This window comes from Lonchura striata, chromosome 29 (genome assembly GCF_050655825.1).
Source record: "Lonchura striata isolate lonStrDom1 chromosome 29, ASM5065582v1, whole genome shotgun sequence".
Classification (NCBI taxonomy): Eukaryota; Metazoa; Chordata; class Aves; order Passeriformes; family Estrildidae; genus Lonchura; species Lonchura striata.
Genome location: NC_140731.1, coordinates 4,922,003 through 4,935,165, shown reverse-complemented (window position 1 = coordinate 4,935,165; position 13,163 = coordinate 4,922,003). Strand labels below are relative to the sequence as shown.

The 13,163-nt window shown below is 58.4% G+C and overlaps 1 protein-coding gene across 1 annotated transcript; it reads right to left on the bottom strand.

Annotated features, from left to right (window-relative positions):
• Positions 1-1,993: 1,993 nt before the first annotated feature.
• On the bottom strand, positions 1,994-12,284 carry EIF4B (eukaryotic translation initiation factor 4B). The gene is made up of 15 exons (XM_021543931.3): positions 12,245-12,284; positions 9,065-9,202; positions 8,013-8,221; positions 6,845-6,961; positions 6,597-6,651; positions 6,300-6,443; positions 5,761-5,871; positions 5,438-5,605; positions 4,824-5,058; positions 4,255-4,373; positions 3,965-4,175; positions 3,244-3,311; positions 2,866-2,953; positions 2,718-2,772; positions 1,994-2,178 (listed from the first exon to the last, which is right to left on the bottom strand). The coding sequence occupies exons 1-15, from the start codon at positions 12,255-12,257 to the stop codon at positions 2,101-2,103; spliced, it is 1,809 nt and encodes a 602-aa protein (XP_021399606.1). The 5' UTR covers positions 12,258-12,284; the 3' UTR covers positions 1,994-2,100.
• Between the last annotated feature and the right edge of the window lie 879 nt (positions 12,285-13,163).

Sequence of the window (13,163 nt, the reverse complement as noted above, 5' to 3'; positions counted from 1 at the left end):
CTGCCCCCGCCCCCTCTTCATCCTCCTCCTCCCACCGCCCCCTCGCTAACCCGCGCCGCGGCCCCCCAGGACCCCCAAACTCGGGGAAAAAGGGGGGGTTGGACCCACCCCATGGGGTCCCCCAAAATCAAGGAGAAGGGGGAAGCTGAGACCCCCCCGCCACGAGACCTGCAGATTCATTGGGAAAGGGGATCCTCAGCCCATGGTACCCCCAAACTCGGGGCGGGGATGTTGGTTTGGAGGGGCTCGAGGGACCCCACACAATCCCGGGATGGGGTCCCCAGGGAGTGCAGGGACCCCAAACTCCTCCCTTGTGAGACTCCTGGGGGGGAAGCTCGTTTCAAGGGGAAGAATTGGGGTAGAGGGGGTTTTGGGGGGCGTTGGGGTGGGGGTTATTGAAGTTTTGGGTTGCAGGGGAGGAATCAGGGTGCAAGGAGGGTTTTGGGGTGCAGGGCTGGTTTGGGGTGTGGGTTATTGTGCAGGGGGGGTTGCGGTGCAGGGAGAGAATTTGGGTTCAGCAGGGGAATTGGGGAAGAGGTTTTTGGGGTGCAGGGAGAGGATTTGGGTTTGAGGGACTTGAGGTGTGTAGAGGGGATTGAGGGGCCTGATAGGTCCCCTCCCGGTTGGGGTTGTCAGGGTCCCCTTCTCCCGGCCCTTGGGGTCCTCCCCCCTCACCCTGGCCAGGACAGACCCCCCTTTGTGGGGCCGGAGCCGCCCCGGGGGGGGCCGCATTCCAGCGGTGGGGGAGGCGGGTTCCAGCATTCCAGCGGTTGGGAAGAGCCGGGAAAGAGGAAGGGCGGGGGGTAGGGGGTGGGATCCCGGGGCTCGGTGATGTGCCTGCATCCCCAATTAATTACCCCAAATTAATTACCGTTAATCAGCGGAGGGTGGAGGAAGAGTAAGAATGGAAGGATGCAGAGAAGAATCAGAATGAAGGTGAAGGAAAAATTAAAAAGGAGGAGGAAGAGGATGAAGAAATAGGGATGAGGAGGAAGAAGATGGAAGGAGGAAGGAGAAGGAACAATGAGAGGAAGGACAGAGAAGAAGAAAAAAGGAGAGGAAGAAAATGAGGTGGAAAAAGGAAGGAGAAGGGGAAGCAGGAGATGCAATGATAGAGGAGGAGGAAGTGAAGAAGTGAGGAAGTGGAAGAGGAAGAGGAGAAAGAGCAAGAGGATGGAAGGAAGGAGGAACATGAAGAAGGAGGAAAGGCAGTAAGAAAGGAATGAAGGATGAGGAAGGAGAAAAGATGGAATGAAGAAGGGATGCAAGAAAGAAAAAGGAAGCCCAGAGAGAGGAAGGCCAATGTCGGGACAGGAAATTCCCCCTGGAGGGCTTTGGGAACTGCCCTGTTCCCCTTCAAGGTGAAGAGGAGAAGGGCAGAAAGATCTGGGGCCTTTCTGGATCTTTTTCAGCTCATTTTATTGGAGAAAACAAAACAGCCCCCAACCTGGGGGAGAACCCCAAAACGCCCCCCTGGGGACCCCAAAACTCCCCCAGGACCTCCCAAAACCTCTGGGAAGGTTCTTTTTACACAATTTTACAGCCCACCCCAAATCCCAAAATCTCGGAGTATCTTGAGGTTCTGGGGTGGAAATTCAGGTTTTCCTGTGTAAAGGGTGGGATTTGCATCCCAAAAATTGGGTGGGGGAATTGGAGGGGCACCTGTGAGCAGGAGGATGATGAAGGTGCCCAGGGGGAAATCAACATTCCAGAGGTGAGGAAAAAGGGGGGCAGAGGGGGATCCCAGACCCCGGAGGATTTGGGGGGGATTGGTTGCCTCCCTATCCCTGTTTTGGAGGGGCTCCAGTGAGGATGAAGGCCAGCTCTTCCTCACCCCTTATTCCATGGAAAACAAGGAGGGAGGAGCTGCTTTTCTTTCAAGAAAACTCTTGGAATTACCCCTCCCGCTCCCTGTGCTGATTTTGGGGTGATTCCCGTGCGTTCTGTGTGGGGTTGTTTTCAGGATTTAAGAAGCTGTAGCTGAGGGAATTGATGAGTTTTAGGCTTTATTTCTGTCTCGCCTGGATCAAGGTTGGGATTTTTGGGAATCTCCAGAGGTTCCTGCAGCAGCTGAGGAGGAGGAAGAGGGGGAGGAAGTTTCTACTCAGCTCCTTCTTCATCATCACCTTCATCCTCCCCATCCATAGAGAGCGCGGCGTATTTGCTGGCATGGCTGAACTGCAGGGAAAACCAGGAAAAATTCCCAAAAATGGGAATTGAGGGGGATAAATATCCTCAGGAGCTCACACATCCCAAAACCAGGGGGTCACAGCCCCTCAGAAAGGGTCAGAGAAATCCCAAAATTGCCAGGGTGTTTGAGCTGGGAGGGCCAGGGGGGTGTCACTGTTGAAAAAAAACAACTCCCAAAGCTCCCAAAAAAACAAGATTTGAAGGGGATGAAAACCCCCAGGGGGTCATGCACGCCAAAAAGAGGGGTTCACAGCCCTCCCCCAGGGAGTTTCAGACTGTTCAAGGCTGAACTGTGAAGGTGGGCAGAGGGAGAGGGGCAGTGAAGCAGAAAATTCCCAAAATACCCCAAAAAATGAGATTTGAGGGGTTGAAGTGCCCTGGGGGTTCACTCACCCCGAACAGGAGTTACAGCCCTCCCTGTTAACTGGAGGCATAGGGCATCAGTTATGGTGAAAATTCCCCAAAACCCCCCAAACCCGGGATTTGAGGGGGGTCCCTCCCCTGTTCTGGGTGCCCCAGATCCTTACGGAGGGGGGGGTCTCCTCCAGTTTCTTTGGCTCGTGCTCCTTCCGGGGGTCCCTCCTGAGGAACAGAGGTCAGAGGTCAATGCCCGGGGAAATTCCCGGTGCCCGGGGGGGTTTCCCGGCTCCGGAGGGGGCTCTGGGAGGGTCTCACCTCTCAGGGTCCCCCATTCCCGTGGGGCCGCGGCTGCAGCTCCGGCCCTTGGAGCTGCTCTCCCGACCCCCCTCCGGCTTCAGCTCCTCTGCAGGGAAAGGGTCGGGGGGTTACAGCCCCAAAACCCCCTGAACCCCCCAGCAAGGCCTCAACATCCCTGGAACCCCCTGAACCCCTTTAAACTCCCCCACAAAACTCCTCAACCCTCCCAGATCCCCTGATACCAACCTCCCCCTGAGCCCCCTGGAAAGCCCTGAGCTCCTCCAAAATTCCCCAAACACCTCATTAACACCCTCTGAGCCCCACAAGTGCTCCCAAGACTTCCCAAATCCCCAAAACCCACCCCAAGCTTTCCCAGTCCCTTCCTCCTAGTCTTACCTCTCCTCTGGGGGGTCCTGGGGGGGCCCCCATCATCTCCAGGGGGGGAGGGGCCAGGGGAGCCCCCACTGGGGAGAGAGAAAATGGGGGGAAAGGGCATCAGGAGGGTCCCTGGAATGGCCCCATTCCTAGGAATGGTGGAATGGGGCATGTGAATGTTGGGATAGGGCCTAGGAATATTGGGATGGGGCACTGGAATATCCCTAGGCCCTGGGAATGTCAGGATGGGGCGCAGGAACATCCCTGAGCCATAGGAAATTTGGAATCGGGCACAAGAATGCTGGGATGGAGCTCAGGAACAACCTGAGAATGGTGGAAGGGGGCACAGGAAGGTTGGGATGAGCAGAAGAGCCTCCATGGGCTGGAGTGTTGGCATGGCCACAGAACACTGGGATGGGGCACGGTAATATCAGGATGTGTGGTAGCAGCATCCCTGGGCCACAAGAATGTTGGGATGTGCCACGGACTCCATGAAATGGACCACAGAACACTGGAATGGTGCACAGGAACATCTCTGTGACACAGGGACGCTGGGATGGGCCTTAGAAAGGTTGAGATGGGTGGCAGAAATGCTGGGATACACTACAGGATCACCCCTGGGAAGTCAGGGTCTCTCCCCTTCTCCCAGCCCTTGGGGTTCTCCACTAGGGAAAGCCAGGGATTCATGGAAGGCTTTGGGCTGGAAAAGGCCCCCCCGGCAACTCCTTCCTGGTACACTCACCTGGTCGGGGAGGCTTGCTCCAAGTCACAGCTCTGGGAATTGCCAGGGGGGTTCTGGCTGCTCCGCTTCATCCAGGCATTTTCCTTGGGAGGGGGCGCTGGCATCACCTTTGGCTTCTCCTCCCGAGATTTGGGGGGCGGTGAGGGTGGCTCCTCCTCTTTTCCTAGGGGCTCATTTTCCAGGGATTTCTCGCTCTCCCTCCTCCGTGTGGCTAGGGAGACACAAATCCGTGTGGCAGCTGCTGGCCGCCCTGGGCCAGGACGCTCCGGCCGCCCCGGATCCCGACTCACTCCGGCCGGTGGGGCCAGAGCCCGTGGACGTTCCTGGGGGTCCCGCGGGGCCGCTCTGGGAGGATTCGCTGCCTGTCCGGGATCGCTCCTGGTTCTCCTCGCTTCGCCAGCTTGGATGCCTGGGATAGAGTGGAAATACGATCAGGGGACTGGGAAAGGGCTGCCCAATCCCACCTTTCCCACAGGATGAACACCATCCCACCCGAACCACTCCCAAGGGATCATGCCCACCCATCCCACTTTTCCATGGGGTCCATTCCTTGTCCCTCCCATCTCTCTGTGGGGATCAGCCCTGAATTTCCTGAGGCATAATTTTCATCCTCTCCCACCCCTCCATGGGGATCATTCCCTACCCATCCCCACCCTTGCCACTGGATCATTCCTAGCCAATACCCCCTTTCCCAAGAGACCATTCCCTACCCCCTTCACCTTTTGGGTGGGATCATTCTTCGCCCATCCCAACACTACCAAGTGATCATTCCTTACCCATCCCACATTTCCTAAGAGACCATTCCCAGCCCTTCCCACCTTTTGCGACCACTCCCTCTTTCCCAAGGCACCATTCCCACCTTTCTCGGGGCCGTCTGTCGATCCTCTTGTCATCCTCCAGCTGCCGCTGGAGTTTTTCCTGCTCCTTCTGGAGCCGCTCCTCCACTTCCCGCTCCCGAGCCGCTGTATCCACAGGCTTGGCCCCCCCAAAGATGGAAGCGGCCCGGCTGGACTGGGCAGCAGGAGCTCCTGAAGTTTCCTCTTCCTTGGGAGCACTCCGGGGCTTCAGGTTGAGCTTCGGTCTCTGGGTGGGACCTAGGAACGAGCCAGGATATCCTGGTAGGCACCAATCCCACCTGGAACAGTCCTGGGACTGACAGGATAATCCTTGTCCCATCCCACCATTCTCAAGGGATCATCCCCTTCCCAAGCCCATCCTTCCTAAGGGATCATTCCCACTCTCTTTTACTTTTCCACGGCAACATTTCCAACCTAACCCACCTTTCCTGAGAGACCATTGTCTGTCCTTCCCATGTTTTCATGTGGATCATTCCTGTACTATGCTGAGCTCATTCCCAGTTTGTAGGGATAAATCTTTCTCAAGACACCCTTTCAACCCCATCCCACCTTTTCCAAGGGATCATTCCCATTCTATCCAACCTTTCCAAAAGGAAGAGCCCCGATCCCACCCCACCTCTGTCCTCGCGGCGGAAATCATCCCGGCCGTAATCATCCCGGGAATTCCACCGATCCATCCGGTCATCCCGCCGCTCATAACGATCCTCATAGCCACGGTAGTCATCGTCCCGGCGGTACCCGCTTCCAAAGGCTCTCCGGCCGCTGCCTATTCGGGAATCGTAGCCTGGGGAAGGAGATGGATCATCTCAGAGTCACTGGGGATCATGCAGCTCAGATTCCCAGCGACAAGCCTAGGAATTTGGGGGATTCCGTTACTCGCTGGCCATGGTGGGGGTCTCCCACTCTCTCTTTCCCCTGAAAACACTTGGGAATTCCCACCTCGGTCGTAATCCCTGCTGCGGTCATCGTAGCGATCCCGGCTCCCAAAACCACGATCCATGTCCCGCCGTGGCCCGTCCCGATACCGGTCATCATAGCGATCACGATATCCTGGAAGCAGGATGGGGTTTTACTGGGATAGGCACAGATTCCATGAGGAAGGAGAAAAATCCTAGTACTGCTCCACATGGGAAAGGAGGAGGCCCCATTTTTCCCTACAAACTGGGAATGAGCTCAGGTGGGAATGAAGAGTTTGGGAATGAATGAGCTTGGAGTAGGAATGAGAGCTGAGAACAAATGAGCTCCAAATGGAAAATGAACAAGCTCAGGGTGGGGGAATGAGTTCTAGAAATACATTAGCTCCAGGTGGAACTGAGTTCTGGGAATGAATGAGGACCCCAGATGGGAATGAACGAGCTCAGGTGGCTCCTCATCTGAGGCAGAGCAGTGTCAGGTGCCCTGGATCTTGGGACAAGGCTAGTTCCCAGGACATGGGAAGGAGGAGTGCCTGCAATGCTGAGCCCATTCTCTTCACTTACTGTCCCCAAATCCATCGTCACTCCGGCGCGGGGGGAAGTCATCGAAGGTGTCAGGAGCAGCTGGACGCGCGCGCCAGTCGCTCTCGAACCGCTCTGAGTCCCGGAAGCGATCCCGGTCTCTGCCAAAGCAGCGATCATCCCGGTCTGCTGGGAGCCAGGGACACAGGGACAAGGACAGGGAAAGGAAATGAAGATGAAAAGTTAAGGAAAAAAAGAGGGCAGGGTCAGGGCTGGGCCCTTGGCCACTCTCCCTGAATCCCTACCCTGCCTGATCTGTGTCCTCAGCTGGACACTCACCTTTATCCTGAGCTTGATCCGCCACATCCACTCGTATCCTTCTGTTTCCTAAAGACTGGGAACAACAGTGGGAAGTGAGTGCTGGGCTGAGAATTCCCTCCCTATATCCCACCTGACCCTTCCCTCTTCCAGCTGGAAGACATTTGCCCTTTTCCCATTACTCCAGGCCCATGTCCAAATCTTTCTCCAGGCCCTTGGAGCCCCTTTAGGCACTGGGATGTGCTCTTGGAAGCTGGGATTGGACTCACCTCTTCATTGAGGCTCAGGGCCTGGAACAGGGAATCGATATCCTCAAATTCCGCGTATCCAAAGCCTTTCAATCTCTCAGGATTGGTGGGCTCCCGTGGGAGCCGCACAGCGCTGATCTGTGAATGGAGGGAAGGCAGGGAAGCCCCCCTCAGGATCTTGGCTTCCAAAGGGGAATGTGGAAGGGTGGCAGGATCTGGGATGGAGCAACTCATGGATATTGAGGGATTGAGGGGCTTCCCCATGCATGAGGAGGAAGAGGGGTGTCCCACCCCAAACACCACAGAGCTTTCCAACATCTCTGGATTGAGGGACTGGGAAGAGAATTCCAGCTCTGGGAGCTGCACTGGGAACAATAGGAAGGGCCAGGTATGCTCTGCAAGCTCAGGAAAGCAGGAGCCATCTCAAAGCTCATCCCAGTGGACAACCAGCATTGGATGTGTCCAACATAAGTCCCACGTGGACACAGGGCAGCTCACAACCTCCTTTCCCTGGATTCTGGCTCCCTACGTGTGGGAGCTCCTTGCTCATTTCTGATCTAGGCCCTGGGAAATGCCAGGAGCCACATTTCTAAATGACATCTTATGGGGGTCACGGGGTCTCCAAAGTATCCCTTAGATTTTCCTGGGATAGATTTTCTGATGGGAAACCTCTTGTAAAGCTAGGCTCTTGCTTGGACCAAAAGAGAATCCACAACACATCCATGGAATTATATTTAAAGAATGACCAATGCCAAGAAAGAGGGAAAAGGAATGAGGAAGGCCAAGGTCAGGTGCAGAGCTGGAGGGGGAAAGAGCAGGGTTGGTTCAAATGGGAATAAACTGTTTTTTCCCAATTTGTCGTTTTCAACACCTCTATGTGATCCATGAGCTTTCTGATGCTGTTTTCTTTCCACCTGGGAGCAAGCCAGCTGCCCTGCCCCACACCACCCCCCAGTCTAACCTCCACCCAATTCCACAGGGAAACCCCCCACGGGAGGCTTCTCAATCCCCCTGGAGGAGCAGGAATGGCTGATCCATGGCTGGGAAATCAAGGGATTCTCTCAGGATCAACCTACAGACACCCACATCCCAGGAAAACACCCCGTGGTAATGGATACGGGTGCCCAATGGAGAGAGAGCTGCATCCCAGCCGGGTTCCTGCAGCATTCCCGCTCTGAAAGTCACTCACATTGAGCCCTCGGAAGAAATCCTTGATGGACTCTTCTGTGACGTCGTAGGGCAGGTTTCCCAGGAATGCCGTGTATGGAGGGGATTTGGGGAGGCGGCTTCTGTCAATGTTGGGCTCGCGGGCAGCGCGCGGGGCCGTGGGAAGGATGGAGCGGTCAATCGGAGGCGCCCGGTATACGTCGTCGTCATTGCTGTGCCACATGGTGGAGACTGCGGAGAAATCCGGGATGTGGGCACAGCTGTGCCTGGCTGGAGCCAGCTGGAGCTGACCGGGGCATCCAGAGCTGGAGCCAGCAAATCATCCCACATCCCACCCACAAGGAGGCAGCGGGAGGAAACCGGAGTCATCCAGAGCCACCCGGAGGCAACTGCTGGCAGCACTGGTAAATCCATGGAAAAGGTGCCCTGAAGCCATCCAGAGCAGCCAAGGCAGGGACAGGCAATCCCATGGGATGGCTTTCCAGGATTCATTCTGGCTTGGATTCCAGCCTGGCTCAGTGGGAAGCTCTGGTGAATCTGGTCCCCAAAACCCTCAACATCCCATTGCTGCTCCCCCACTTTCCTGGACACTGAGCCTCATCCCTAAGAAAAACTAGCATGGCTCACCCATCTTCATTATTCCCCAAAAAAGGAATAGCCAGTGGATTTTTCCAGTTATGAGTGCCATGGGCAGCTAGCAACGCCAGTCCTGGAGCCTTCCAATCGGGAAGGTGGGAATTATGTTCCAGGAGCTAGGAATGACAGTCTAGAAGCTGGGAATGCCAATCTCAGAGTTCAGAATGGTCCCCAGGGATTGAGAATGCTATTCCAGCTCTGTGAATACTAATCCTAGGACTAGGAATGCCAATCCCAGAGCTGGAAAGCCACTCTGGGGATTAGGAATGCTATCCTGGCTCCAGAATTGCTGCTCTGGAGGCTGGGAATATAAATCCTAGAGCTGGGAATGCTGTCCCGGCTCCAGGAATGACATCCTCGCTCTGCAGATGCTGCTCTGGGGGCTGGCAATGCCAGCTCCAGAGCTGGGAATCCTGGCTCTAGGAATGCCACGCTCACCTTCCAGGTCGTCGGTCTCATCGGCCCAGCTCACAGGTTTGGGGATGTAGGTGGGGCCCCCCCCGCCCCCCCCATCCTCCGCCAGGAAATCCGTGAGCGTCAGCGTCTTCCCCTTCTTTGGCTTCTTCTTCGCTGCCACTGCAGGAGCAACCGGAGACACGGATCAGAGCGGGAATGGCAGTGGGGATAGGCAGGACAGAGAGGGAATACCAATGGAATCAGAGTGGGAATGGTGGGAATGGCAGTGGGGATGGGCAGGAATGAGAGAGGGAATGGGCAGGAATGAGGGCAGGAAGGGGTCAGAAAAAGAGTGGGAATGCAAGGGAAGCAGAGTGGGAATAGGTGGAATGAGAGCAGGGACAGGAATAGGGCAGGGGTAGAGGGGACTGGGGACACTGGGTGGGACACAGGACACTAGAATGGGACATGGGGCACGGGGATGGGACACTGCAATGGGACACGAGGAGCTGACATGGAATGTGAGGCACCAGGATACAGGACATGAGACACTGGGATGGGACAGAAGACCAGGATGGGACATGAGGCCTTGGGATGGAGCACAGGGTGACAGGATGGGACACAAGGTGGGACATGGGACACTGGGATGGAATGGGAGGAACTAGGATGGACAGGAGGCACTGGGAAGGGACACGAGACAGGACAGGAGGAGCCAGGAGGAAACAGTAGAGAACATGGAGTACCAGGATGGGACAGGAGGCCCTGGGATGGGACAGAAGGTGACAGATGGGGACATGGGACAATGAGGATGGGACGGGATGAGCCAGAACGGGACAGGAGGTGCCAGGAGGGGACATGAGATGGGACACAAGGCACCAGGATGAGACAGGAAGTTCTGGAATGGAACACAGAGCACCAGGATAAGACAGCAGCCACAGGAATGGGACAAGAGGAGTCAAGAGGAGACAGATGTCAGGATGGGACACATGGAGCTGAGAGAAGCGAGGAGCCACCAAGATGTGACAGAGGTCACTGGGATGGGACATGAGGCACCAGGATGGGGCACAAAGTGACAGGATGGGACACAAGATGAGACATGAGGCACTGAGAGGGGACAGAAGGCACTGGGAAGGGACACAGGACGGCACACACGGCATTTGGATGGAATATGGCACTGAGAGAGGACATGAGGTGCTGGGATGGGCCATGAGGGCAACAGGGTGGGACACAGGGTAGGACAGGAACCAGATGGGACAGAAGGAACCAGGAACAGATGTGGGGCACCAGGATGGGAAACGAGGAACTGGGATGGGACAGGAGGCAGCCAAGAAGGAACAGGAAGTGACAGGATGGGACACAAGATGGGACATGGGGCACTGGGATGGGATATGAGGAGCTGGACATGAGGACCTGGGATAGGGACAGGAGACACAGGGGATGGGGCTCCAGACTGGGACATCGGACACCAGAATTGGACAGGAGGCACTAGGAGGGGCCAGGAGCCACGAGCCATCCCCCAGCCCCCTTTATTCCCACTGGTAAAACTGTCCCCATCCCATCCCCTGCAAGGACACACCCAGGCACGTGCTGTGACCCTCCTGCAAAACTGGGCTATTTCCTGGAAAGTGGGTTTGGATTCACAGTTCTCCTGCTCTTCCCTCCTTGTGGAAGGAAATGCTGCCCTCATGCAGCTCTGCTGCTGGATCTGGGACCTTTCCTGGCAAAAACCGCTGCATTTTCCAGGAAAAATCCCTCTGGGTGGAGCCAGCGAGTCTTGGAGCCCCAGAGAAATGGTGGATTTCCCTCCTTTCCCAGTCAGGTTTTTGGGAGGTCAATTGTGGTCCCAGGGGAAGGAAAACTGATGGGTTTCAAGGACATGAAAGAGAAAGGCTTGGAAAAACATTCCCCTCTTTTTTTTTAAGGAGAGATCATTAATTTTTGGATGGCCAGAGCTTCCTGTCAGATATCTCTGGTGAGGGATAATAATTAATTAATCAACTGAAGAGCTTTAACGAGGATAAAAAGGATGGAGGTGGGACTGCTCATAGAATGGCCTAGAAATGTGTTATTCCATGGAAATCCAGCACGGAGAGAACCACCACTGGTGTTTTCCCATGGGAATTGGGAGGCAGTGGTGGTATGCGAGACCCCTGGGATGGCTCCATCTTCTCCCAGTACATCCCTTCCCTCCCCACTGTGGATTTCAGGGAAGTGCAGGGCCGTTCCTGGACTCCTACAGGAATCCCAGCTTGGCATCCAGGAGCCCCAAGACCCTCAGAGCTGCCCCAGGGTGACCAACCTGAGCTCCCCCAGGAAACCAGCCAGGGACGCTGCTGAGAGTGTGGAAAGCACCTGAGGCCCAGGGAACGCTGAGACAGGAAGGATCCAGGTGGCACACACTGAACCTTGGGGTGGGGAGCACCTTCCAGACCCCCCGTGCTCACCCGGGTAGCGAGACCCCCCCCCCCTCCAAGGAGAGCCGGGGATCCCGGGGGATGCTATGGGCCCAAGAATGGAGGGGAGAGCCGGGTTGGAACCGGGGGAAGTCTGGCGTGCCCCCCACGCCGGGACCGACCCCTGGAGGGGCCGGGACGGGTCACATCCTGCCCCGCCTCCCCTGTTACTAACCCCAAGGAGCCTCAAGGGCACTGCGGGCCCGGGAAGGGGGTCCCGGTGAAGCCCCTGCGGGCAAATGGCGGGGGGCTGACCCCACCTCTCCCTCCGAACTCCCGGTACCGGGGCCCCTCCGAGCCCCGTCCGCGGCCACGTGGGCGCGCCGCCCCCTCCCCCCTCCCGCGCGCACGCGTCGGGCCGCGCCCGGCGCGCGCACGTCAATCACCGGCCGGGCGCGCGCACGTCAATCACCGGCCGGGCGCGCGCGCCCCCGCCAATGGGAGACGGGGGGGGTGCTGGGGGGGGGGCCTGGCGCGCGCACATCAATCACAGGCCGCGCGCGCACCCCCGCCAATGGGAAGTGGCGGGGGGGGGCGGGAGGGGGAAGGGCGCGCGCCCGCCCTGAGGGGACGCGGCGGAGGAGGAAAGGGGGGGGGGACGGTTTTTCCCGCCGCTTCCCCCGGTTTTCCCGCCACCGTCTCTCCCCCAGCACCATCTCCGCCAGCGGCGGGGCTCGGAGCAGCCCCGGGGCCACCACTGGTGCCGCCATCAGTGTCCGCGGAGCTCCGCGCGGGCCGGCGGGGCCCGGGCCCGCGGCGCAGCGCTCACCTGGGGCCGCCATGTTGGGACGAGGCAGAGAAGGCAAAGGACCCGGATGGTGGCGTCACGTGACCACGAGCGTCGCGCCCTGTCAGGGGGCGGGGCGAATCTCGGGGGCGTGGCCTGAGGCGGGGCGGGGCCTGGACCCGGATGGTTCTGCGGGGGAGGGACCGGAGGGGGAGGGACCCTCGGGAGCGCACGGGAGCCCCCAGCAACGGGGGTCCCCGTCACTGACACCCCGGCAACCGAGACCCCGATCACTGACACCCCGGCAACCGAGATCCCCGGCACTGACACCCCCCGGCAACCGAGACCCCCGTCACTGACACTCCCGGGCACCGGCCGACTCCCACAGCCGCCGGCACCCAAGGCACCACCCGGGCTGCTCGGAACTCTCGGGCACCGCAACCTCCGGGCGGTGACAGCGCGGACACCGAGATGCTCCAACACCGTCACTGCCCCGAGCTCAGGACGCGGAGACCCCCGGGCACTGACACCCCCTGAATTCCCGGTCACTGGGACCCCCGACACCAGGAGCCCCGCATGCGGGCTCCCACACACAAGGGCAGCCCCAGGCACCGCGATCCCCGGACACCGACACACGTGGCAGCCCCCCGGGACCCCCGATTCCGGCACCCCGGGGCACGTGACCCAACTGAGCACCAACACCCCCGGTCTACTGACACCCGAGGGACTCCCAGACACCGCGACCCCCGGGCACTGACACTCCCAGGCATCTGCGCCGGGATCCCCGGGCACCGACGCCCGAGGAACTCCCGACACCGGGACTCCCGAGCACGAGGATGCCCGCGACCCCCGAGCACTGCACCGAGCCCCCCGGGTACCGCAGTGGGACCCCTGAGCACCGCACCGAGCCCCCCGGGTACCGCAGTGGGACCCCCACTCCCGCGGCTCCCGCGACCCCCGC

Coding starts and splice junctions, on each gene's coding strand:
- EIF4B (XM_021543931.3), bottom strand. Junction 8,222..9,064: donor TGAGACCGACGACCTGGAAG/GTGAGCGTGGCA, acceptor ATTTCTCCGCAG/TCTCCACCATGTGGCACAGC. Junction 5,606..5,760: donor CAGCAGGGATTACGACCGAG/GTGGGAATTCCC, acceptor CTCCTTCCCCAG/GCTACGATTCCCGAATAGGC.